Below are 27923 nucleotides of genomic sequence, written 5' to 3' on the forward strand. Positions count from 1 at the left end.
CTAAGACTCAGCCACTCATCTAGGCTAGCACTGGATAACACAGGAGAAGGTGTTACATTTGATGTTAAGGTGATTAAGCTCTGTGCAAACACTATACAAATAAAATCTCAGTACTTTTAAAGAGTGGAAATACCCCAAGTTCTTCACCTAGTTCAGTCCTGTAGAGATGGGAATATTAGTGCATTTTTATTAATTTGGCTTTCGTCACCGTGACTTAGTGCACTTTAGGCGATTCAGGAAATCAAGTAAATTACCTGAAGACCTCAGAGATAATTAGGGTACCAGTGCTGCAGAGTCTGAAACAGTGTGCTCAGGGTTTCTCAACCTTAAGACCAGATTTCAAAGTCTACAGAATTAAACCCACAATTAGAGATTGCTGGTTGGGCTCATCAAGGCTGTCTGGCTCTGCGGGACTATGGTTTCTGCGAAGAATCTTTAAATGCATAAGCCCATAAAAATGCAGGGAATTGTACACAAATTCCTGCTGAGCCAGCTAGATGTACAAGGCTTTAGCTTGCATGCTTTAGTCCTATTTTATACTGCTAAGATGGCTGGCCTTGGAGCAGCCAGTTGGACAGGCTTTCTATATCCAAACCTCATTTATTGGAAAGCTTGTCAGGTGGCACGACCCTGGTTTCAGGTAACTAACCATATGTTCCACTCAGGTGAGTTTCTGATAAACAAGGTTGTGCAGCATTTTGTTAGCTAAATATTCCCAAGCTTATACGATGTGGAGAGGGTGCCTAGAGTAATCTAATTAGTCCTGTGGCAGACAGCTACATTTACACTATGTACAGTGTGGCGTACACAGGGTATGAGGGGAAGGAACTATAAAAATGTCTCATGATGAAGTTATACATTCTTTTATGATAGTGGGTATCCTAGCTATAGTTCAGACACAAGGATGTCACTGTTCAGCTCTGCAGTCCTCTAGTCTGATACTCAAAATTATTGATATCTGAATGCAAACAAAATACACTCAGTGCATCATCTAACTTACAAAGCAATGATTTCTTTTTTACTTGTAAATATAATTTTTCAATTAATTGACCTTTTTGTTTAAATCAAACCCTACAAAAGCAAACTACTTGAACTTGGCACACAGCTGGAAAAAAGCACAGTACTGGTCATATACTAGGCCTGTGAACCTTGAAAGTGTCCCTTTAATGTCAGGCCCTGCAGACAGTGCTTCTACACAAGATAATAGTAATGGATAATAAAGCATTATTAATTCTTTAGGCATACATAACTTATACTCATTTTACTGATAAAAACAAAGCACAGTGACTTGTTGGAGATCACACAGCAACTCAGTGCAGCATTGAGAATCCTGAGTCCCAGTCCTCTGCTCCAGCCATTAAGACTACATTGTTAAATAAACAGGTAAATGAGACAGACAAATCTAGACCAAACTGTACTCCCATTTTCCACATACCTCCTGGCTTGTTTTCTGGCCTGCTTTCATGTAGAAAACGAAAACTGTATCAAAAGGACGACATGGCAGCAGATCCAAGTAACCAAGGTCATCAAAAAACCCAGGGAGTGTGGAGTCAAGTGCAATCAGATGAGGAGACAGACGACTGTTAGCTGTTTCCTACCCAGCAAACAAAGAAGTTAGATTTTTTTAACTATTAAAATAAACCTGTCAGTAATGTTCTTTGATAGTTTCATTATGATCCATTTTAAAATATACTGAAAATAACAAATACATTTTCTTTCTAAATAAGATCAAAACCGTAACTTAAATTTCTAACATGATATAACCCTGTGAGTGTAAATGACACCACAAATTCCATGGTTTGTAGCTTTGCAAAGAAGCTTGTACTATTTGATGTCACAGTCCCTCGGAATTTCTTCAATGAACCAGGAAGTACCAAGAGATTTCATTGAGTGGAAGTGATAGAAATAATTTTGAACTTTGATATAACGATTTCCCCCATACCCAAGCGAGTGAGGATTGCAGCACATTAACACTGTGCTTAACTCCACAGTCACTTTTTTTCTTCCAGCTGATCTGCAAAACAATCACTAAGTACTTCTGATTATTTCTGCAACAGTGCAGTTATATTTGTTGACAGTCTTACAGAGCTAGAGACAAACTCCATAGTGAGGTACAGACAGCCCAAAGGCAAGAGGCAGTGTTTCAATCTGAAAATTTGGGTTCTGTACTAACTCAGAAAAAAATAATTTATACATTTAGCTAGTGTTTCCATTACAAGGATCCGAAAGTGCTCAATAAACATCTTACAAGCTATATACGTATGGATCACTGGATCTGTTTAACAGAACACTGCAAACCTACAGAAATGTTTAGGGCTGAAAGCAAAATAAGGTTACTTACTAGTAACTGTTGTTCTTCGAGATGTGTTGCTCATATCCATTCCAATATAGGTGTGTGCACACCACCATGCACGGTTCCCGGAACTTTTTTCCCCTTAGCAGACCCCGTAGGGTCGGCTCTAGTGCCCCCTGGAGTTCCGCGCACATGCCACTGTACATGAGGCACTGCCGACCCCACGGCCCCTCAGTCCCTTCTTTCTGCCAAATCAGACAGCAGGGACAGAGGGTGGGTGTGGAATGGATATGAGCAACACATCTTGAACAACAACAGTTACTGGTAAAAACAAGAGCTCTGTAGCACTAGCGCTACAGAACTCTTGTTTTTGCTGTATATAGACTAACACGGCTACCCCTCAGTTACTGGTAAGTAACCCTGTTTTCTACTTCGAGTGATTGCTCATATTCATTCCACTATAGGTGATTAAAAAGCAATACCTCGGATGTGGGTAGGAGTTACCGGTGAGCTGCCCTTGTCATGGCTGTACCGCAACCCGTGTCCTCTCTCGCCTGCTGAACAATGGCGTAGTGGGACGTGAAGGTATGCACCGACAACCAGGCGGCGGCTTTGCAGATGTTCTGCAGGGGCACTCTCTCCAGGGAGGCTGCAGAGGAGGCCTGAGCTCTGGTTGAGGGCGCTGTGATGACACCCAGAAGTGAAACATTCGCCTGCTCATAGCAGCACTTGATCCAGATGTCCTCCATGTGGAGATGCGCTGGGCGGAGACAGGTGATACTTTTGTCCAGTCTGTCACTGCGACAAAGAGCTGCATCGATTTCCGGAGCAGCTTTTGTATGCTCGACGTAGAAGGCCGGCTTGTCCCACGTCCAGCCAATGCCATCTCCCTTCCCCTTCCAAACAGTATGGTTTGGGAAACACGGGGAGAATATCTTGGTTACAGTGAAATTGGGAAACCACCCTGGCAGGAAGAGGGCTCTGAGGTCAAGGCCCCTAATTTCGGAGACCCTCCCGGCTCAGGTAATGACCAACAGGGAGGGTACCATCCATGAAAGCATGAGCAGAGGTCATGAAGCCACGGGCTCAAAAAGAGGGCCCTATGAGTCTCAAGAGGAACAGATTGAGATCCCAGGGAGGCACCGGGTCACGGACCTGCGGATAAGCCTCTCCACCCCCTTGAGGAACCTGACTGGCATGAGATGGGAGAACAGGGAGTTCCCCTCTAGTGGCTGATGGAAGGCTGAATGGCTACCAAGTGAACCTTCAACAGGGTCAGCGCCATACCCTGGAGCCTTAACCGGAGCAGGTACTCCAGGATCGCCTACCGAGGCGAGAGGCTGGGCGGAATGCCCCGGGACACCGCCCGAGAGGTAAACTGAAACCTCTTAGGCTGATACACAACCTGTGTAAAAGGTTTCCTGCTGCCCAGTAGGAGTGCTGGGCCCACACTGGGAAGGGTCTCACTCCCTCCGTCGGCCACAGGGCCTCCGGGCCATGAGGTGCAGGGAGTCCTGGTCCGGGTGCAACAGGTGACCATGGACCTGGGAAAGAAGGTCGTGCTGCCTAGAGAGCTCCATGGGTGGAGCGATCGAGAGGTCCAGCAGCATGCTGAACCAGCGCTGTCTAGGCCAGGCAGGAACGATAAGTGTGACGCCCACCCTATTCCTCTTGGTTTCCAGTAGGACTTTGAGCAGGAGCGGAATGGGCATGAGTGCGTACATGAGGGTCCCTGCCCAGTTGGTGAGGAACGCATTGGAAATCGAGCCAGTCTCGCCCGGAGCGAGCAGAACCTTGGGCTCTTCTTGTTCCAGGCCGATGCCCGTTGGGGAACGGCCCACTTTCACAGGGTCATAGCCACCACCTCCAGGTGCCGCGACCAGTCATGGTGGGGTCAAAACACCCTGCTAAAGCGATTAGCCTGGTCGTTCCTCACTCCCGGGACGTGAAAGGCAGTCAAGTGGAAGTCGTGCCTCATGGCAAGACCCACAGGCAGGCCGCTTCCTCGCAGAAAGTCAAAGAGCATGCCCGTTCCTGCCTGTTTATATAAACCTAGCTGTGGTGTTGTTTGTCAGCACCTGCACCACTCTGCCTGTTAGGAACTGGAGGAACATCCTGCACGCTAGGCGAATAGCCCTTAGCTCCTTCACGTTGATGTGCAGGCACCTGTTCTCCCCCAACCAGAGCCTTTGTGACTCAGGTTGGCTGATGTGGGCCTTCTGTCCCACATTCGAGGTGTTGGAGATTAGGGTGACCAACAGAACCAGTTCCCTGAACGGGACGCCCTTCAACATTGCCCTAGGCGATCTCCACCAGCCTGGGGAGGCTAGGATGGGTGGGAGAACTGTGACCACCCAGTCAGTGGGTGTCTGCTCGGCACGTACACAGAGGCCAACCATTACATGCAGGCCATTATGTGGCTTAACAGCTCTAGGCGGGGCCTGGCTGTTGTCGTGAGGCATCGGTGCAGCTGGGAGATGATAGATGTGGCTGAGGCAGGGAGGCTGTGGTCTGGGAAGCAGCCAGGAAGCCCCCCAATCAATTCTATGCATCGCATGGGGGTAGTGTTGGCTTCTGCCTGTTTAGGAGAAGACCTAGGCTGCTGCATGTGGAGGGAGGGTCACGGCTTTCTGCACTTGGAACTTGTTTAGACGCCGCAGGTCTAGTATGGGTCTCAGACCCCGTTGCCTTGGTGAGTCATAACCACCACTCCTATGTTGAGGAGGGTGTCCACCTACAAGAGGAGTTGCTCGTGGGTGGACAGGGGGGGACAGCGTAACCCCCAGAGACTATTCTGAGGACCCAACGGTCCAACGTAATCTTTGCCCATATGGGGTAGAAGGCCTTAACTTGTTCAGGACAGGGCGGGGTGGGTCCAGGAGAGCCGTAGGGTGCCACCCTTGGGCGCATCAAATCAAAACTGTCTCCTACAATTGCCTGACCCCCTGGGGGCCCTTGCTGGGGGGTTGAAGGATGAGCTGGGGGGGCTGATTCCATCCTCTAAACCCCCTAATTCTGTCCCTCTTTTGTAGGATTGAAAGGGCCTAGGCGGAGGTCTTGGTCGCTACTGCGCCTGGGGCTGTGTCCGCCACCTGGGAGTCTGAGGCGAGTACCAGCCCAGGGTGAACCATGGCCCTGGAGTCCCTCCGACCAAGCCGCCTCACATCGGTCTGATTGGAGAAGGGGGCCAACCCATAGAGGGAAGTCCTGGCTTAATTGCTGCACCTCCTGTGACAGGCCTGAGGGTTGCAGCCACGAGCACCTCCTTGTGGAAAAAGGCAGAGGCTATAGCCTGACCCGCCGAGTAAGCAGCGTCACTGGATGTTTGGAGCGCTGCCCTAGCCACCGTGATTCCTTCATCCAGGACCATGGTGAAGTCTGCGGCCTGGTCCTAGGGCAGGGCCTCAGCAACCGCCTGAGGGAGTCCCACCATTTAAAATTACATCTCCCCAGGAGGGCCTGATGGTTGGCAGTCCTGCACTGCAGGGCTGCCGTGGAATACATTTTTCTCCCAATTTGTCTTTGTTCTTGGGAATGGAACCAGGCAGACCTTGCCTGTCCCACAGGTTGACTGCGTCCCACAGGCTGCCCAACCCACAGGTTGTCTGCATCTACCACCAGTGTTCCCAGGGCCGGGTGAGTGAACAGATACTCGAACCCTTCAGCCTGACATAACACTTTTTCCAGCCACCTCTACATAGGGGTGACTGAGGAAGGGGTTGCCACAGGGCCTTAATTCTGAGGACCCTATCGTGGGCTGGTAGGGCCACCCTCGCTGGGGTAGCCGCCACCAGCACATTAAAGAGGGTATCAGCCTCCACTAATTCCTTGGCATCCAGTCCTGAGTTAGAAGCCATCCTCTCAAGCAGTCCCTGGTGCACCCTGAAACCCTTCAGTGGTGCCATGTGGTACTATGAGACTGTCTCATCCAGGGAGGGGAAAGAGGACTGCCTAGGGATGTCTTGTGGGTGCTCCCCTGCCTGCCGAAGGGACCATAGAGGTGCCCTCCGTGGGGTCCGACTACTCGTCCCAGGAGCGATGTCTATGGGCCTTCTCCCATGTTGGGGGCACGGACTGCACCCCTGCTGACAGGGTGGACTGGGGTCCTGGTCCCATCTTGATGCCCCATGGGGCCCAATAAGGCCACTGTCCCAGGGGCCAAACTGGGGCTGACTGTGCCACCTGCTTTGACGCCTTGTGGGGGCGTCGGCTGTCCCGACGATTTTTCCCCCTGTGGGACCCCAAGCCACTAGACAGGCGGTGCTGTGGCCGTCCTTGGCCCCGGGTGCTGTGCCGCGCCGGGGACAGAGTTCTCACCACCTCTGACGTGGAGAGCGACGAGGACCGCCTCCGTCGACGCAGCTGGTGCCCATAGATGGAGGCACACTGCGAAGAGCTCTCGGTACCAGAGCCTCGGTACCAAGGACTTCAGCAGCGCCGCTTACCTCTCATTGATGGAGACCGGTGCTGCTCCGAAACCTGCGGTGCCAAGCCTAACTCCGGCGACCGGGTTTCACGTCGGGGCCTGCACGGTGCGGGGTTCTCGAAAGGCGACCGGAATTCTGCACTGCCTTGGTGCGGTGAACCCCTCGGTGCTGAGGCCTCCGATGATGACTGGGGTTCTGCGCCGGCTTGGTGTGGGCGAACTCCTTGGTGCCGGAGATCTGGAGCAAGATCCCGAACGCCGCCTGGCGGACCTCAACTGGTGCTGCCTCTTAGCATGCCCTGCCTCCAGTGCTGGGGACCAATGTCGGCACCGAGAAGGAGACTCTGCATTCGGTGTCGAAGCAGGGCGGCTCACCGATGCCAACCTGGAGTGACTGCTGGGAGAGTGTCCTCGCTATACCCCCGGTGGCCGTCTGGCAGGAGATCTTCCTCCCTGTACCGGGGATCTCCACCACCCTTCGGGGGAACCGCACGCGGGCTTGCCCCAGGACACCTGCCCCTTCTCCCTTGGCCGAGGGGGGTGCAGAGATGGCATAGGCAGGCCAACAAGGCTCTTGTCGCCTGAGAACCTCCAGTGTTGATGGCGTCAGCAGGGGCACTCTCCCACTCCCAGGAGTCGGGGGAGGCTCCCTGCTTGGAGATGCAGGCACCGGAGAGGACTCAATGGGCTGTGGCTGGTGCATCTCTGCCCTCGACTCTGCCTGTACCCATGGCGCAGAGGAATGTCCATGCTCCACGCGCTCGTCTTCGTCGGCACCACTGCTCGGTGCCGAGTCGAGTCCGGTGCCAAGCGGTGCCTTCTGCACAGAGATGACGCTCGGTGCTAAGGTGGAGCGGGACGGCTCAGATTCTGGGCGGAGCGCTCCTCCGTAAGAGCAAAGCTTTTAACCTTTAGCTCTGTCCTTCTAAGCCCACGGTTAAAAGCCCTGCATATCTTACATTTGTCTTTCCTGTTTGCTCTCCCCCCAGGCACTTAAGGTACTGATCATGGGGGTGGCTACACCCAGGCGGCCACTCCAAGTCCCTGATGGACTTCTTATCTAACTGCAGTACTTAAAGCTAACTAAAGTACTTCAAATAACAAAGGGGAATGGCACTTGCAGAGAGCAAGGATAGTTCCATGCAACCATCAGGGGCGGAAAAAAGGAACTGAGGGGCCATGGGGTCAGCAGTGTCTCATGTACCGTTGCATGTGCACAGGGCTCCAGGGGGCACTAGAGCCAACCCAATGTGGTCTGCTAAGGGGAAAAAAGTTCCAGGAACCATGTACAGTGGCGTGCACCCACCTATAGTGGAATGGATATGAACAATGGTATACAACTGAAACTGAAGGAAGAATTTCAAGTACACAATATGTAATTATCCCAATTTACTCACCTTTTGCAGAACCAACTTGGAACTACCAATCAGAGCTCCACAGTCAAAGCTTGAAGCATTATACCCTATACCCGTCTTCCAGAACCTCTTACAAGTTCTGGGGCTCATCTCCCTATTTCTGAGATCACAGCTATCATAACAGCAACTAGCTCTGGCAGTATATTTACCGAAGAGAAAACTTCTATTACCAAACTTCTAAAATGACAGTTTTGTCCCACAAGGAGCATTGGGGTGTTTCAGGCCATTTGTACAATATGAAGGGAGGTATCAAGTCACCTTCAGTGCCTCTAGTGACAGAAATCCGAAGTGGGAAAGGAAGAGGCGTGCTGTCTGGAATTCCTGTGCAGGAGGTGGGGGCTTACACTCAGTGATCGGATCAGGGAAACTCTTCTTGCGCCACTCCTCTTCACTCTGCTGATCTATGGAAATCTCATAAGTGATCTGTTGGGCCATACCATTCCTCAGCTTCTCATGCCGCTCTTCCAACTGAAATACATTATTTCACAGATAAGGAGGGCTGATTCCAGCAACATCTCTTTCCAAGAGTTTCTAAGCACCTCCCTACCTAGTTCACATAGCAACAAACCACAAGCTTGAACAGCTACTGGAATACTCCTCCATGTTTATGGAAGCACGTAGTAGTGAGGTCCCACAGATGTGGAGGAGGGTCAGTGAATGTGATTTGAAACTTCCCAACCAGTATTATATTTATTTAGGACAACTGCGGCAAACAATGTATCCAGCATCAGCTCCAACATTTGCCCTTCAATGAGCTGGAAGAACAGCACATTTTTCACTCTAATCTAATAGTCCCACATCTACAAGAGCTCTCAAAAGAAAGAAGAGGTGCAAGCCTGTTTCCCCAGAAGCAGCAGCAAGAAACAAGTCACTGTTTCAGGCCATCATGGTGTGTAAGGACTGGTGTAAAACATTGTGTGGTGTTCCCCAATAGGTCACTTATAGGTAGGGTCGTATCACAGGTCCTACCATCATCCCTGGATAATTCCTAGACCTCATTAATCTGCAGTGTGTTTTTCACCTCATTAATGGAAGTTAGTGATGTTCTATTGCAACACCCTTTACAACTGGAAAGCATTAGAGTTAAGTGCCCTTGTACAGGGTGTAATTTACCAAATGGACTCTGAAGCTGACGGGCAAAGAACAGAGGAAATAATTGAAGACTAAACTCTCTTACTTCCTCATTAACAATTTCATGCAAGTCTGGAATGCTCAGGTCAGCTTTCACAAAGGGGATCTTGTCCACCTCTTCAGGAAAGGGCCGGTGTCTCACACTGTATTTAAGTCCAACATCATTTTTAGGAGCTGGTCGAGGTTCTGGTAAAAACATCTGTTACAACAAAAGGAACAATTTTATGCCCATTTTAAATGCTTCATCCAGTAGTTAAATACATCTATATTAAATAGATAAAGAGAAATATTTCTATCACAATGTCACTGATTCATAACCATAGATAACAATAGGCTTCATTTATTAACAAAGCATTGAGAAAACTAAATATTGTTCACTTAGAGGCTTGTAAGAATTGATTATAAATTTTAAAGCGAAGTTTGATATTCAGTCCTACTCATGGTACCTATGAACCCTGGTTTTCCCACACAATCTCTGTGCCACTACCAATCCCTCTGGATTACATGGAATTGCAAGCCTTTCTGGGGTTGCTTTAGTTATAAGGTTAAATTAATTCTAATAATGTTCAAAGAGAGCTAAAAATTATTTCTGGTAGTCTCCACCTAGGCCCTACCGAATATGTGACTAGACAAGGGAAAGGGTGCTGCGTCTCAGGCTGAGGAGCCCAGGACTTCATAGCAGGGGTAGTGCAGGTTGGGATGAACTGCATTGGCTGAGGTATGCAAGAAGCTTGCATACTGCTTGTAATTAGAATATTTTGCTCTCAATAATACCATCAGTTCCTTATGACCATCAGATTTATCCAAGCCCCAAAGTCTAAGTGGAAACACAACATGTAAAGCCATGGGGGACAATAGTTTTTGGGATTGCCTTAAGTGCCACTTTAATAGCTTCCTTTTTTTTTAAATTCAGAAATATAAAATTTTTAAAAAGTAAAAAGGCACTGTATCCTCCATACATGGAAAAGCTCTCACTGACTCCAACAAATATTTCACATGCCAAGAGAGAACATTCTCCTTAGTCTCTATCAAACTGCACTATCTTGCTATACCACTAAATGTCCCAGCTGAGCGACACATCCACTTAAGTGCCAGGGTAGCTTTAGAAGCATCATAAGAACTATGTGCTTCCCCAAAGCTTGCTTAGCCACGGTCAGACAGCAAAGAACAATTTAAGTTTTGCTTGGGTTTCCTATATTTTTGGATTTGTATAAGTGACCGAAAAGTTAAATGGACAGTTGGGACTGACAGCCCCAAATTTCAGCTACAGTCAGAGTGTCCTTGTTTTATTGTAATAAATCCATTTCCAGTTCTCCCAAAAAGCCAGAGAAATGTATGTCAAAGCCATAGTGCTGGAAAATATTCACAAGTGCCAAGGAAATTCTGAGTCCCACCAGCCATGGCATCACCTCCACTTAAACTATTAATGCCTGAACACTGAAGCATGTGATGCTTTCCAAACAGGGGGACTGTTTCCCTTACACACAGACTCCTGGGAAGTAAGCAGCAATTTCATTCAACACTTACACATTAGTATTATAAATAATTTGTAAAGCACACCAGAGATGTGTCACATTACCCACAGTTAAGGGCACTGTGACTCAGCCATACATACAGTCACCAGTTCTGTGGGTTATCTTGCAATCTTAGTGAAATTTCTGCCGAGCATCTGTAAATTACAAATTTCCCAAAGGGCTCTGATAAAGACCTTTTGATTTGCTTTAGCTCCTCTTGGCAACAGGCAAAGTTGCTGGGCCCATGCAAGTCTTCCAGACACCCCACGGATCAGAATTGTGACAGAGGGAAAAGAGTCATCTGCAGAGTGCACAGATAAAACATATTTAAATATATCATGTGACAATTTAATGCAACTGGCAAACACCTAAATTAAACAGACAAATGCATGAATACCCATAAACATTTTCAATATTATACATGTAAACTTGTGCGATTTTCAGGGCTAACTTCTCCCATCTGACCATAAGACTGATCCCTGAAGAGTAGCAAAAATAAAGTATGATCTTCACTGCAGTATATTCTACTGGCTCGCTTACAGTCCAAGGGGACTTCTACCCTTGGTTCCAGATCACTTTGGTTTGATTTGCGAGAAATTGTCAGTTTCATCACAACTCAGCTAACACAGATTGTAATTTCTGCATACTGAATAGTCAGTAGATCAAAAAAAATCTGACTGTTCACACCTGCAGCAAATGGGCTCATGTAGGGGTGTGCATGTCTATACGTTTACTTTACTGTACAGGGCCTGATACAACACCAGCATCTTAACATGGATTTGGAACAGTCCATGGATGATTTTAATGCCAGTGATATTTGTCAATTTAGGACTATCACATTATTCAGAGAGAGAAGACCTGCTCAATTGACAGGGAGTGCACCATTCCAAGAGAGTCAAGAACTGTTACTGTAAACTTGCTTGGGTTGGACAGATATGGGTGTGGGTGTTCATCAGTGTCCAAATGGGACAAAGTTATCTATTAGATTTTTGGCTAGTGATAGTCAGTGAAGTTTCAGGAGAGTTATGTGCACTTTGGGCCACAATTTGGGAACTGGACCCATGTTTCTTTTTGGCTGGCATAAATAGGCCCACTGTGGTGGATGCTATCAGTGTCCTTCTGAGGGTAGGGTGCCAGCCACTCTTACTGAGGCACTGGTGAGGCCTGTACTAAAGTCATCACTTGAAACTGATGACCTTGTCAATTATAGGCTAGTATCATATCTCCCATTTTGAAGAGAAATTACCGAGATTCGAAGTTTTCAGATTTCCTTGATCCTGGTCAGTCCCACATATGGGAATGAACTAGTGTCACTGGTCAATGGCCTTCAGGCTAAGGACAAGGACAACGTGTTCATGCTAATGGTTAGATCTGTCCGATTTGTCTACCTTTGATACAGTCAGCATATCTGCCAGAGTGGGTGGAACCACTCTTAAGTGGCCATATTTTACACATGAAGACCCAGAGAGTGATTTGGGGCTAATGTTTTCCATCTCTAGGGCGCTCGTACACGGTATTGCAGAGTTCTTACTCTTAACTCCCTTCTTGTTCAAAGCGTACATGAAACTGCTAGGAGAGTTAGTAAGGAGATACGGGTTATGATACATCTCCTTTACTGTTAATCCCACTGGTGCAGTGGAATGGCTCACCCAGTGTCTGCTAGAGATTGGAGTTCAGTTGAAGTTTAGGACCTACAGATGCAAAACAATGACATAAAACAGCTGCTGCGAGTCAGTACTCTCAGAAATATTTAATGGCAACAGCGCTTTAAAATGAGCAAATCAGTAGCACACACAACAGTTGCTAGTTAAACACAAATCCATGTAGTCGGACATACATTTTAAACATTCACCCTTTTATGGACTGGAATGTGTGACTTTTTAAAGCATACTGAAGTGTTACTGGTTTTATTCCTTCCGCTGTATTTACAGTGCAGTCAGCTAAAAGCATGTGATCTCACAGGTTGGTGCACATTTATTTGGAGAATTTGGCAGGGTTTATATGCATTGTAACTACAGTGACACTTTTTTGACCTTATTGTATGAATCCCTGCAATTACTGAAGTGTGGAACACTGGAATGTGAAACATCCTGTAGAACAGGTTTCCAGTGTGCGAAAGGCAACAGAATTGCCTAACTAAAACTCATTTTGCAGATATGCTACAGAAAATTTTGATCTACAGAGCCAATAGGACACAAAATGTTTAACTTACTTTGCTCATTCCCTAAAGGCTGCTCCAACATTGCCAGAATGACACTATTATCCAGGACAAAGTAGCGGAAGCTGTGCTTGTTAATGGTAGGTAGCCGGGAGTATTTAATTAAGGTGGTTTCATTCACCAAGCTGCAAGGAGAGGCAGGGCCACTGGGTGAAGGAAATGCTCCAAGTAACTGCATAATACTGCAAATCAGAGAAGAATTCAGTCAACAGCACATCCTAAAAAGATGTTACTTGATCCCATCTGAGATGGGAATCTTTGGACATATTGTTCCCTTTGCACCCTCATATAGGGTGTATGACAGCTGATCAACCCAAAGATCCATAGAATCCAGTGTCCTGTTACACACAGAGTCCAGTAACTAAAGGCTTCAGAGGACAGTGCAAGAAATCCATGAAGAACAAATAACCTGCCCATGCGGCAAGTTACTTTCTAACCACAGGAAAGCAGCAGTTTCAGAATGCTTTGAAGCATGAGGATTTCTACCCCTTATTTATTTGAACTTTCTGTATAAAACTGTGAATGTTCTTTTTAATCCACTCAGGCGTTTAATCCCTAATCCCATTTTGAATCCCAGGCACCTGTAGCAGACATAGTAGGTGTGTTTCCTATCACTGCTTCTGTGTTACTTTGAACAGAAATTATCCAGAAGAACCTTCATGAACCCTTTTTTTAGGAGTGTAGCCTTTCAAGGTTTCAGACCGCAAACTGTTGAGGACAAGGACCAGGTTTTTGTACACGATTATACAGCACCTAGCACAATGGAGCCCATGACCCTATTAGGGTGATGAGCACTCTCACAATACAAATATTCAATAGTAATTTGAAGTTATGCAGAATGTTTTACTATTTTCCCAGATATTATCTGTCTGCACCACATAGAACAGCAACATCTCAGGGTTTAAATTCTGAGGAAATTCCGTGGCCAAAGAACAGTGAGTGAAGGTATGCTCATGTCTGGGAGAGTTCTGGTTAGAGCTTTTTAAATCTGATCTATAGCCCAGAGATTAGGCCTTTTAAAAAAAGCTCTGACCAGAGTAAGATCACCACCAGATATGAGCAAATTTAATACTTAAAATAATTGAGGGAAAAAAGATTTATCTACACAGATAAAGGGAAAGTGCCTGGAATAGTGCAGTATATGGAGATAATTAGTTTTATGTAACAACAAGTTCATCTGCAAGTTCTGGTAAATGGCTATCTTTATCTTGGTAATTACATGGAATCATTTATTTCACGTTAAACTGCATGGCAATTTACTGTCAAGAGCAACAAAAGAAGAAGGCAGGTATCCTCTTTTGCAAACCTCTTGTGAAGTTAGCAAGTAAAAACTCTCTCTATAATATCCCAACTTGCACAGTCTACCATCCTTCATGCCCACCCATTAAAACAGTGTTCTTCTGAATGTTAACTTTCCCAGCAGCAATATCCTGCCAGGAAGTGGACATATTTTGGTGAACGCTATACCATGTTAATGTAGCCTCAGCTGCATCCTTCACCCTCATGGAGGCAGGATTCGGTTCTTTATCTCCTTTGTACTTGACCTCTTGTTCACTGGTTTTGGATTTACTTCCTGAGATGCCCAATTCCACAATCTCCAACACCTCTTTTAAACAGTCCTGAAGGGGGGAAGGGACAAATTGTTTAAAGCAGAACATTCACATCTGGTTCTCCCTGAAGAATTTCATGTGACAATGATGTATGATCACCATTACAACCACAGATCAATATACCTACCTTCATTCCCACCCCGAACATACCAAGAAATCGGTTACAGCAAGGCACTCAGATCACAGAGCATAATCTATGGTAAGAAAGTCCAGGAATATACCTTAACACACTCAAAACCATCTTCACCCAACAAAGACAACACCAGAGAAGTAGAGTATATCATATGAGCCACCCAAATACCCCCTGAGAACCTGTTTCAATACAGAAATAAAACCCCTACTGACAGCACAGCTCTAGTTATCACCTACCATCCCACACTGGAGACTATACGGGGTATTAACAATTACCCCATATTCAATGAGGACCTCATCCTGAAAAATCTTTCCTGAACCCCTTCATCTGGACTTCAAACACTCCCCACCCCCACACTCTCTCCAAGCTGATCAGAAGTAAACTCCCCACAGACCAGGACACATCAACTCAAAGTGGTACTAGACCCTGCCAGAACAGATGCAAAACCTGCAGATACATCTCCACTGCTACAATGATCAACACCCCTCAACACACTTTTCCAGATCTATGGGTCCTACACATACCTATCTCAATATATGGTGTACTTCAGTATTCTAAATGCCCCAGAAACAACTATGTGGGTGAAACTAGACAATCACTAAGCTCTCAAATGAACTCACAAAGGAAAATGATACAAGACAAAATCACATGTGGATGAACACATTTCTCAAAGCAATCACTTGATAGCAGACCTATCAATCCTCACCCTCAAAAGGAAAACTGTACAATAGTTTCCAAAGACAAGCCTCTGAGCTTAAATTCATAACTTTGCTAGATATTAAAAAACATGGTCTTAATAAAGACACTGGATTTATGACTTATTGCAACAATGTGTAACCTACTAGCCCCCCCTTTTGTCCTAGACTGCAGGGGTGCTGGTCACTTCACCTTGATTGGTCCCTTAGAACATAGTTTCTCAACCTGTGGGTATGTGGCAAAAAACCCAGTGAAGGGAGGCGAGCTTCCACACCCAACTTCTGGGGAAGCCAGGTAGCAGCCACCTGCTTCCCTCCTAGTCCCAGCTGGGAGGCAGGCGGCCCACAGTGTGATTTCCCCGGGCCTCCACCCCCCTAGGGACAGCCCTGGGGAGGGCTGCTATCCACTCTGGTGGGCCGCTAGTGCCTGCTCATACCTCAAGTTCCTGCCTGTGTGAGAACATCACGTGACCCTGCCATCATGCCATAGTGATTGGCTGGCGTTGACCTTTGCTCCTATATGGAGGAAGGGGAGGAAAAAGGAGAGGAGAAACCGCACAGAGTTTTGTGATCTGCCACAGCCACACAGCATTGAAGAACTCAGAACTCTCCTGCTTTATGAGAAATACAGTCATCTAGTGGTAAAGGGGAAAAAGATTGTATTTCTCAGAGTGGAAAATTGAGTGTTGAGGTACTTAATAAAATTTTCAGAAGTTAGGGGGTACTTGCTATTTAAAAGGTTGAGAAACACTGCCTTAGAATATCTGCTAACTACTTACACTAAACTATTTATTCCACCCTGTATTTAGCTGTGACATACTGAGCACCTTTCCCAGAACCTAAAGAAGAGCCCTATGTAGCTTGTCTCTCTCACCAACAGAAGCTGGCTCAATAAAAAGATATCACCTCACCCACCTTGTCTCTCTAATGATGTACTGTCAACTCAAATGAAGTTCTGCCATGTGAGTTTTGCTGATCAAGCATAGTTTAGAAGCTCTTGCCACTGATAGAAGACTATCCCAACTGCACACACATGCAAAAACAGGCGGCCTTCAAAAAGCTTTGCCAAATTTGTACGAAAACACATTATAGAACAATGCTACTAAATGCTATAAAGTCAAATTATAAACCATCTCTTCACAGTTATATATGTAGAAGACAGCCAAGATGATATTAGGAGTGATCCAGACAATGTCTTCTATAAAATATTTAAGCAGATAAGCATTAAATGAATTTCAGAGAGACTGTGTAATGTTTCTGATGTTTTAAGCAGAATATCAGAGTGTTGCAGCTCTTCTCCATATTTCTATGTATTCACATAGTCAGCTTTTTCCTTTTAAAGTTTCTAGCCCTTGCAATTTCAAAGAGCCTTCATAATGGCAAAATGAAACCCTTAGCTTGCCCATTCAACCTGAATGAAAAGGTTACAACTAAATAGCTCAACAGTATCAAATCTATTGAGAGACACAGGGAGGCAATTACTGCATCCATAGCTGTAATTGACAGAAGGGCTGCTGGTGGTGGGGCCATTCTGTTGAACATTCTTGAATTGCGGTGATAATGGCTCCAGTTTCATGTAAAAACCCAAAGAATTAAAACTTTTCCTTGTGAGCAGTTGCAAGGTAGGGTGTAGCTTCCAGTGTTGCTGCAAAAAGTTGACTGTTCCAGGAGAAAAGAATAATTTATCTCAGAGGAAAGCCATGGAATTTGCATATGTTTACTAACACATGCCATCCCACTATAACGGGCTCTAAAATATTATTAAAGGGATTAAAGACCATCTTATGGATCCAGAATGAACCAACACTTAGGCCTGGTCTACACTGCTGTTCTGGGTCAATGAGAGATACACATTCAACAGTATGTAGCATATCTCCTGTCGACTTATTTACGCTCCCTTAATGCGGCATGTTGGTTGACGCAGTGTTACTCTTTTGCAGAGGATGGAGTTACTGCGCTGAACGGAGAGCACTTCCAGGATCGATTGAGCTGGTCTCCACTGGCTGCTCAATCAATCCCGCTGTGTCAATCTGTGGAGCCCAACGCAGCACAATCAGCGGAGACATATCCTCACTGATGTGGAATATAAAGTGATGATTTGAGTTTACGGCATATAGTCAATGTGTGATCAATGTTAAAAACCTTCAATGTGTGAAAGGCCAAACAAAGTCCACTGAGACCATGCTGCCAAAGACCTAACAAGCTCAGCCCCAATTCACAGGGGGAAGACATTTGATAAAAATGAAAACCTTTCAGGACTATGACCATTCATGGTGTTTAAGTGCTACTTTAAAAACACACCTTCATACGGCTGCCTTGAGGTTGTGGGGCCAGTTTGCAAGGATGTATGTGGGTATTTGTGCACAAACCTGGGATGTCTGTGGATACAAAAGGAATAACTGTTTGTGGGTGCACAATAAAAATTGGCCCAGAACGTTCAAAATATGCAGCTGCTGAGACAAACATTTAAAATACAGATACAAAAGGAGCAGTGTCACCATAATGGGCTAGCTCCTCAGCTGCTGTAGGTCAGTATAACTCCACTGACATCAACTGATTAACGCCATCTGAGAATCTGCCCCTCAAAGAAACCGCTACACTTCTATTTAAGCATGTTTACACCTACCATTGCTAACCACCACCTAAGAACAATTCCCAAACAAAACACGGTTTGTAGAACATTGCTAAAGGTGACCAAAGGAATATTTTTAAAATTGGGTGTATGTTCTTTTTTGCTTCTTTATGATTGAGATAGACTTGACAGGAAGTGGTGGCTTTTTCTCCTGCTTATTTTATCTCATCAGTTTTAGGGAATGCCAGCTCTGCTCTCCTCTCGGTTTTGTTGTGGGTCTCAGAGCTTGCTTGCTGTAAGCTTCCACATCTTAATTGAAGGGCTAAGGATGCTGAATCATTAAGAAAGGTTTCCTTTATCTAAAATGTTAGGCACAGAAATTAAATGGAAGTTAACAGACAGAACAGTTTGAGAGAGACAAGGTGGGTGAGCTAGGATCGTTTATTGATATTACCTCACCCACCTTGCCTCTCTAATATCCTGGAACCAACATGGCTACAACTATATGCTTAAAAACAGTTTTAAGCAGTCTGACTAAAAACCCCCTCTCCTCTCAGTTATTCAACTTTCATTTCACAACTCTCATCACACCATCATTTCACTAGGTCTCCAGTTCTCAGACTCCCAGCCTAGACAGATGTGAGTGAGTAACCAAGGATCATGTGGCAGTGGGGAAGTGGCTAGAACCTTCATGTGTTCATTTTTGGACACTTGCTAAGGTTGTTTTCTAAACACAGGTTTTTGTAAAGAAAGTAAGTGGTTTGTGAGGGTATTAGTTGAACTCCCCCTAAACACACTTTCAACTTAACTCTTTTCAAACTCATAGGGAATTTCCGTGTCTTTTTAAATAAGTACCAAAAGTTTATGTCAGTTTGTAGCTAAGGCCTGCTAGAGAGGAGCCCTGTTCAGATAGGAAGATGTCGGCCTCCAAGTCCTTTTGCTTCCCCCGGCTCCCCACGGTACCCTACTCCCCCTTGTATATCTATGCCCTCTTACCCCACTGAACTTGCTTTCAACCTCCCCCAATCTCCACCAATTCTGAGATCAGGGAGCACGGTTCCATGACACCCCTTTAAGCCCTTACAATTCCAAATCCATACCCCTCACCTCTAGCAACTTAGAGTCATCCACAAGTTAGTTTAGGTTTATATGATTTCAAGTTGACTACACATCTTTAAAGCCGGAAATAGGTACTTTTCATATGTATAAGAACAGGGGGTTTAGGTGTGCAAGCCTTCTAGCACAAAACAGCAAGAATTTAATGTACCTGTAAACTTCCCTTCATTAAACAGGAACAGAACAGATTTTCTCACCTTCTCATCCATCATGTCAGGATGTTCAGTGAGCCAAACACAGAGGCACTGAAATGCTGCAACTATCATGGAGTGTAGATCTCTGGAGTGGAGTGGAGCTGGACGGCTGCACTGGTACACAATGTAACTGCACACTGAACTAACAGCTCGCTTTCTGTCGGCTGAATCAACAATCACCTTCACCTAAGTAAAGCAAACGGTGGAGACACTGTCAGCTGAGAATTTCTCCAGGAACTTTTTCAGAGAAGAGAAAACATGTTTTCGTGCTTCTAAATGCCATGAAATACAAAAGAAACAGTTCAGCATCACTCTCGGAGATACATGAAAGCACTGGAAGTAGGACAGGTTTAACATGATGCTGATATTCAATGGAATGCAAAAGTTACAGCAGAGAGATTGTGCATAAATCTTACTGCAGTATTAACTGGTTTGCATCTAAAGAACTGAACTAGTTGGTTTACTAGGGGACTCGCTGCAAGTTGGATTTCTGCTTAGCTTCCTTATTTTGGAACTGATGGGTTGTCACCTCTCTCATTCAGGTAACTGGACCTATCCACTTGTTTGGATTGTGACATCACTAACCACTGACAACCATCTCTTTTATGTGACTTCATTCCAACCACAGAACTCCCTGCTCAGTCTTTAGTTAACATTGCAGCTTTCTCCCAGGAAAAGAGGAAGTGAAAGGAAAGCAGTTTGTGGAGCAGATCCTTTCAGCAGTAATTACTTTGCTTCCTCTGCCAGGCCCCTCTATAACTCATTAGTGGGAAACTCCCCAACATATAAATAGGAAGGAACTTCTGGCCTGGTAAGACAACCATGGACCCAGAGCCCAAGACCTTGGAAGCTAGTGAACAGTACCACAAACTGAGGGACACAGTTGGGTTGATAAAGAGTTAAAGATAAAGAACTGTCCTCCCTTCTTTCTTCCTCCCAAGTTGGATTACTCTACCCATACAGTTAACCCTGATGCAATCAGCACACTTGCATTTCCCTGCTCCCTGTAATTCAGTTGCATCTTAAAGTCTCTCCTATAACAAGGCAGTCCCCAGTGCCTAAAGCAGGGAGCTAAAATTCTTGGCCTCAGACAATAAATACTTTGCCTGCTAGTGTATACATCTACATCACACCTCTGTTGGTGGGAGCACAGCTCTGAGCCATGAGACGGGCAGCCTTTCTCCAGACCGGCGCTGGATGTCCAGAATGGGGCTGCCTTTAGAGACTGTTTCAACGCCAAGTGGTTTGAAGTGGATAAGTCTGGTGTCTCCCAATTCTACAACTCTTCTGAAGGCTGTTCTCAGGCCAAACCATCGCCAATGATTGCAGATCTCCCAATGGCACTCTGGTGGTTATTCCCATGGTGAATTTGGATTCTCACAGGGGCTGGGATTTTTATTTATTTACTGAGTACCGAACAGTCTCAGTACTAGCCAAGACACAAGCTGGGACAGAGCCTAGCCAAAGAACTTATTGTTATTTATCAAGCGAGGACTTCAACTGACAGGATGTACATGGAGACATCCTGGATAAAGGATACTAGCTGACTATAGAAGGTTACAGCGGCACCAGAACAGGAAGGAGAACAGCAGCTCTGTGGGGAGGAGACCTCAGGCAGTAGACAGTGCTCCACCTCCACGCAGTCCATCAAGGTCAAGAACCAGTGTGCTGTACTGGCAACAAGAGAAGATGATCAGACCCCATTGCTGAGGAAGAGAAGCCATCTTCTCCAAGGTTGGGAGGCTCATGGTGACCACCCCCTAAGTGGAGGTGGCAAAGGGTGGTTGTGACTGGCGGGGATGGAGGCATCTATCTGCCAACCTAACCTCACATACCGGGAAGTTGCTGCCTGTCAGGAGCCTGCATCCAAGACATTACGGAAAGGTTGCTGAAGCTCATCCATCTCTCTACCCCTCTATTGCTAGTGGGCATTAAATACTGCCAAATATAACCCTGAACAGATCTGTAGTGACTACACATCTCTGGGAGAAAGGGTGAAGAAATCACAAGTGCAGGTGGTATTCACAGCTGAGAGTCAAGGACCAGGAAGGGACAGATGAATTCTGGAGATGAACACATGGCTGCGCAGATGGCATTGATAGGACGACTTTGGCTTCCTTGACCATGGGATGCTGCTCCAGGAAGGAAGACTGCTGGGAAAGATGGAGTCTACCTGCCCACAAAGGGGAAGAACATCTTCGCACACCAATTAGACAACCTAGGAAGGAAGGTCTTCAACTAAGTTCAAAGGGGCACGTGACAACTGCCCACAGATAGGTATAAAAAAAGATGACCTTGACAGACAGCTGGAAGTCTTTTTGGGGCATAGGAGGAATAGTAAGTTATAATAGGGTCACAGAAGTAACAAAAGGGAAATATAATGGGGGGAATCTGCTCAGCATCTTAGATGCCGATATACAAATGCAAGGAGTATGGGAAATAAAGAGGAAGAACTGGAAGATTTAGTATACAGCTAACTTATGACTTCACTGGCATCACAGAGACTTGGTGGGATACATCTCATGACAGGAATATTGGTATAGAGGCATATAGCTTGTTTAAGAAGCTCAGGCACAGAAAAAAGGGAAGAGGTAGCTGCACTATATATCTAGAATGTATTCAATTATTCTGAGAGCCAGAAGAAAGTGAGAGGCAGGCTGGTTGAAGATAAAAAAGGGGAAAAAACCATTATCATAGAGGGTCTTCTATACACTATCAAATCAGGAGAATGAAGAGGATGAGGCATTTCTAGAACAAATACCCAAAACACAAGACCTGATAGCAAGAGGGGACTAACTACCAGATGTCTGTTGGAAAAGTAATACAGCAAACTCAAAATCTCCAATAAGTTCTTGGAATGTGTTGGGGACATAATCTTATTTCAGAAGGTGGGAGGGAGTAACCAGGGGGCAGTCATTTTAAACCTGTTTCTGACAGAGAGTAATCAGTTGCAAATCTGAAGATGAAAGTAATCATGATTTCACGATTCTGAGGAAAGAAAGGAATGAGAGCAGCAGAATAAGCACAACAGACTTCAAAAAGCAGACTAACAATTTTAGAGAACTGGTAGGTAAGGACCAGGGGAAGAAAATTTAAGGGGGGGTGGGATGGGGATGAAGTTCAGGAGAGCTGCCAGTTTCTCAAAGAGACTATACTAAAGGCAGAACAGCAAATGTCCTGATGCAAAGGAAAAATTGGAAGAATATTAAGAGGCCTATATGGCTCCATCAGGAGCTCCTTAATGACCTGCAGATCAAAAAAGTAGGATGGACAAACTGCTAGGGATGAGAACAAAAGAGTAGTGCAAGCATATAGGGACAAAAACAGAAAGTCTAAGGCACAAAATGAGTTATGCCTAGCAAGGAATATAATAGATAATAAGAAGAGGTTCTATAAATACATTAGGAGTAAGATAAAGGAAAACATAGGTCCACTACTTAGCAGGGATTGAGAGCTAACAAACAGACGACATCAAGAAAGCTGAGGTATTTAATGTCTATTATGTTTCATCTTCACTAAAGGTTCATTATCAGATGCTTAACACAATTAATATGGACAATCAGGAGGAAGGAACACAAGCTCAAATAAGGAAAGAACTGGTGAAAGAATATTTAGGTAAGTTAGAAGTTTTCAAGTTGGCAGGGACGGACAAAATTCACTTAAGGTACTTACGGAACTACCTGATGCAATCTCAGGACTGGTCTACATTAGAGAGTTTTGTCAACCAAAAAACAGTACTGGTACACAAGCTGCAATCACCCCTCTCCCGCCCTCTACCCCCCGCTGACAAAACTGCCCTTTTTTTTTTGACAAAATAAAACCACCTTGACGAGAGGGGTAGAGCTTTTGTTGGCATAGCTGGAGTGATGCAGTGTCACTGTAGACACTTCCCCTTACATTGGTGGTGGGGCTGTCATTCTTGACAAGAAAGTCCAAGCCTGGGGCAGCTGGTTCCCGCTCCAAGCTGGGAGCGGGGCGAGAAGCCCGGGCTGCTGCAAGCCGCAAGCAGCTGGAGCCCAGCTCCCCGGCTATAAGGGGAGAAACCCTTAGTGGTTCTATGCCCAATCCCAGCTGGGAGCCAAGGAGCCTTGTCAATTTCACGGCTGAGCCATGAAATTGACAAGGCTGCCCAGGGTATGGGGGAAGGCAAGAAGCTGAGGCAGCTGGACCCCATGCCTCAGGGGCAAGAAGCCCTGGATTGCTTTCCCCTTAGAATGGGGAGGAAGGAAGCCCCTAGTGGCTTCCTCTGGCACCCAATAAGTAATGGGGATGGGAGAAGCCCAGGGCTGACTTCTGGTAGGAAAAGGTGGGGAGGAGGACAGCCCCGCTGGGAGCTAGCCTGTGGGGCTCCTGGCAGGGAGCCAAGAGCCCGGTCCCTCAGCTGACACTGCCCCTCTGACATCAGTGGAAGTGCTCATTGTGAGGACGCACTCCACTGATCCAAGGGAGCGTAACGTGTATGTAAGCCACTGCAGTAGTTACTGCGGATTCTGGAACAAGATTCTGGAACAAATTATTAAACAATCAATTTGTATGCCTGTAAAGGAGAACTGGGTGATAAGTAATAGCCAAGATGGTTTTGTCAAGAACAAATCATGCCAAACCAATCTCGTTTCTTTCTTTGACAGGGTTACTGGCCCAGTGGACGGGGGGGATCCGTAGATGCAATACATCTTAGTCAATCAAAGCCTGGTCTACATTTAAAGTTTAGGTTGACAAAGCAATGGCATGCAGGGGTGTAGAAAAAAAACACTCCCGAACAACATATTTAACATGTATAGATGCAGCTAGGTCAATGGAAGCATACTTCTGTTGACCTAGGTAGTTACACTCAGGGAGATGTTTTTCCATCACTGTAGAAACACCCCTTCCATTCCTGGAGGCTGCAGATACGCTACAAAGTTATGTCAGCATAGCTACTATAGTCCCCATAGTGCAGATTTGGCCTTAGGCTTTTGAAACACACCCACATGATAGTCTCATAAGTACTCTAGGGAAATGTGGTCTAGATGAAGTTACCGTAAGGTGGATGCACAAGTGGTTGATAGCTACTTTGTGAGTAGAGTCTATCAATGGCTTGCTGTCAAACTGGGAGGATGCATCTAGTAGCATCCTGCAGGGTTCTGACTTTGGTCTGGCATTTTTCAACATTTTCACGAATAATGGAGTGGAGAGCATGCTTATAAAAACTGCAGGAATAACTGGCTAGGCAGTAGTATTTCCAAAAAGGAGCTTGGGATTATAGTGGATCACAAACTGAGTATGATCCAACAACATGATGCAGTTGCAAGAAAGGCCAATATCATTCTGAAGTGTATTAATAGGGTGCCGTATGCAAGTCTGACCTCCTGTATAACATGGACCATAGAACTTCCGCAAAATAATTCCTAAGAAAATATATTCTAGGAATTATTTTGGGGAAGTCCTATGGCCCACGTTACACAGATGGTCAGATAAAAAGATCACAGTGGTCCCTTCTGGCCATGGAATCTATGAATCTGTAAAACAAAGGAGGTAATTGTTCTGCCCTACTTGGCCCTGATGAGGCTTCATATGGAGTATTGTGTTAATGTCCACTGAAAGTATGACGAGAAGTAATTGACAATCTACAGCAAGGGAAATATAAGGTTAGATATTAGGAAAAACTAACTATAAGGATAGTCAACACTGGAATAGGTTGCCAAGGGAGGTTGTGGAATCCCCATCAGCGAAGGTTTTAAAGGATAGGTTGGACAAATACCTGTGGGGACAGTCTGGGTTTACATGGTCCTGCCTCAGTGCAGGAAGCTGGACTAGATGACTTCTCAAGGTCCCTCCTAGCCCTCCATTTCTCTGATTATATGCTCTGGTAGCATCCAGAGGACACACACAGCATGAGAGCCCCACTAGGACAAGCTCTGTACAGTCACACTGTAAAAGGAGTCCCTGTCCCAAAACGCTTCCATCCTAACAGAAGGAACGGGAAGAGCTTAGAAATCCCAAGGGAACAATTAATTCAGTATTAAAACAAGAATTATACAAAACTACGATTTCGTATTACCAATCCTTGTGCACATCAAATAAGAGGATAATCACCTTCTCTCTCCAGCCCCAAGTCAGGCAAAGAAAAATCATTCATTGGATTCCAGGAAGTTACAACATGAAAGTGTTAACTAGACCCCTGGAGTTCATGGTTCTCTGTGTGATCTATGGAAGGCCTTGCATTCTCCCTTGGGCAATGGAGGCCATCTTGTACCATGGAATCTTAGCAGTCTGGAGTCATGTAAGTCTCTTCTGCCCTCCTGCTTGGGGACTGAAGTAGCATAGCAGTCACTTGTGCCCAACAGTAGTCCACTTTAGTATTAACTCATACCTTTAAGTGCCCTACTGCTGGGTTCATACTTTAAAGAGGCGTTGATGTTATGTGCATTCTCATATGCAGATTCAGAAGAAGAGTCCGGAGTGTGTTAGTATGGGACAATTCAGTATATTTCTTAACTACTGATGGTGGCTGCCCTAAAGATGCTGGGATATTGCTTGGCTGAAGGTGTAAATAACCAAATGAAGAAAAACTCAAGCAGGAAAGGACATTTTATTTTCTACCCTAAAGCTGGATTTCCAAGCTTGGCAGCCATACCCAGTACTTAATGGAATGAATTAAAATTACTTTAGTTATTTGGTGGGCAGTTTTCCACTGGGTGTCTGGAGTAGCAGCAGGACAAGCTTCATATTTCGATCAGCAGCACTATTGTTTGTCTTTGTAGGACATCTTGTGTTTAGATACAATCCCTGAATTATTTAACACCAAAACAACTGAAACTTCAGATCTCACCTTTGCCAATCCCGAAAGAAGCTCTAATGCAGCTAGTGAGATACTCATGTCCTGTCTCCACTGCGAGTTGAGTCTTTGTGTTACCAGGTGAATACTGCGAATCAGTAGTCCAGATGCTGTATCTGTATTAAGAGCTAGGATATAACCCCAATACCACATGCCACAGGGAGGGAAAATAACTAAGCATTAGTAACAATAAGCAAAGCAATCCATCAGGCACAAGCCAAAGCAGCCACAGTAAGCACAGAAAATAAAATTACATACACCTCAGAAACAAGACATTTAGTGAACTTTACATGGGTTGATTAATTGGTGTATGACCCCCAGCATGTTATAAATTAGACTAGCTTCTACTCTCAAAACAGGCTCTCTTTATGCATTTATACACATATTTTATTGGATGTGTCATTTGAATGTAGTTCGAATAATTCATCTAAAACCCACATTTTAGGTGGCCACTGCATGCTGCAGAATACTAGCTACTACATTTAAATTGTGGAATAATGGAATGGCTAACAGCAGGTTTACTTTATATAGAAAAACAAGGTTACTTACCAGTAACTGTTGTTCTTCGAGATGTGTTGCTCATATCCATTCCAGTATAGGTGTGTGCGCGCCCCGTGCACAGATCCCCGGAACTTTTTTCCCTTAGCTAGCCCCGTAGGGTCAGCTCCGGCGCCCCCTGGAGTACCGTGCTCATGCCGCAGTACATAGGGCGCTGCTGACCCTGCAGCCCCTCAGTCCCTTCTTTCTGCCGACTCCGACAGTGGGGACGGAGGGTGGGTTTGGAATGGATATGAGCAACACATCTCGAAGAACAACAGTTACTGGTAAGTAACCTTGTTTTCTATCTATCTTCGAGTGATTGCTCATATCCATTGCAGTATAGGTGATTAAATAGCCATACCTTGGAGGTGGGTAGGAGTCAGCATTGAGCTACTCTCGCCAGTACTGCTCTGCCGAATCCTGCGTCCTCTCTCGCCTGCTGCACGATGGCGTAGTGGGACGTGAAGGTGTGGACCGACGACCAGGTCGCTGCTCTGCAGATGTCCTGCAGGGGCACTCCTCCCAGGAAGGCCGCCGATAAGGCCTGGGCTCTGGTTGAGTGCGCTGTCACAGCTCCTGGAAGCGGCACCTTCGCCCGCTCGTAGCAGGTCTTGATGCAGGCGGTGATCCAGGTGGAGATGCGCTGGGTGGAGACAGGTGAGCCCTTCATCCGGTCCGCTACCGCCACGAACAGCTGCGTTGACTTTCGGAATGGCCTGGTCCGCTCGATGTAGAAGGCCAGGGCTCATCTGACATCCAGCAGGTGCCATCTCCGCTCCTCCTCCAAACCGTGTGGTTTTGGAAAAAACACGGGGAGGAAGATACTCTGGTTATAGTGGAACTGAGACACCACCTTGGGTAAGAAGGCTGGGTAGGGCCTCAGCTGGACTTTATCCTTATAGAAGACCGTGTAGGGGGGCTCTGATGTTAAAGCTCTAAGCTCAGTGATCCTCCTAGCCGATGTAATGGCCACCAGGAAGGCTACCTTCCAAGACAGGACGAGCAGCGGGCATGTAGCCATAGGCTCGAAGGGGGGTCCTGTTAACATGGTGAGGACCAGGTTTAAATCCCAGGGAGGCACCGAGTCACGGACCTGGGGATACAGCCTCTCCACCCCTTTAAGGAACCTAACTGACATGGGGTGGGAGAATAGTGAACGCCCCTCCATCGGCCTGTGGAAGGCCCAGATAGCTCTCTCACTTTCAGGGACGCCAGTGCCAGGCCCTGGAGCCAGGTGGAGTAGATACTC

General features: G+C 45.9%; 1 protein-coding gene across 8 annotated transcripts in view; it reads right to left on the bottom strand.

Annotated features, from left to right (window-relative positions):
• The window catches only part of RALGAPB (Ral GTPase activating protein non-catalytic subunit beta), a 130698-nt gene that overhangs the window by 26338 nt on the left and 76437 nt on the right, over positions 1-27923 (bottom strand). For 7 of the 8 annotated variants that reach the window (XR_010921038.1, XM_067554524.1, XM_067554525.1 and 4 more), the window contains 8 exons: positions 26129-26262; positions 19321-19503; positions 14465-14616; positions 12992-13179; positions 10974-11080; positions 9312-9464; positions 8393-8602; positions 1436-1594 (listed from right to left, as the gene is read on the bottom strand). Coding sequence is in view for 7 of the 8 variants with exons in the window: in XM_067554524.1 (XP_067410625.1) it covers positions 1436-1594; positions 8393-8602; positions 9312-9464; positions 10974-11080; positions 12992-13179; positions 14465-14616; positions 19321-19503; positions 26129-26262 (1286 nt within the window). In the remaining variant the exon portion in view is untranslated. The remainder of the gene's footprint in view (positions 1-1435; positions 1595-8392; positions 8603-9311; positions 9465-10973; positions 11081-12991; positions 13180-14464; positions 14617-19320; positions 19504-26128; positions 26263-27923) is intronic. The other variant, XM_067554526.1, reaches the window with a different exon arrangement.

The sequence above is a fragment of the Emydura macquarii genome, unplaced genomic scaffold, assembly GCF_026122565.2.
Source record: "Emydura macquarii macquarii isolate MOO-44397 ecotype Brisbane River unplaced genomic scaffold, CSIRO-AGI_Emac_v2 contig_1483, whole genome shotgun sequence".
Classification (NCBI taxonomy): Eukaryota; Metazoa; Chordata; order Testudines; family Chelidae; genus Emydura; species Emydura macquarii.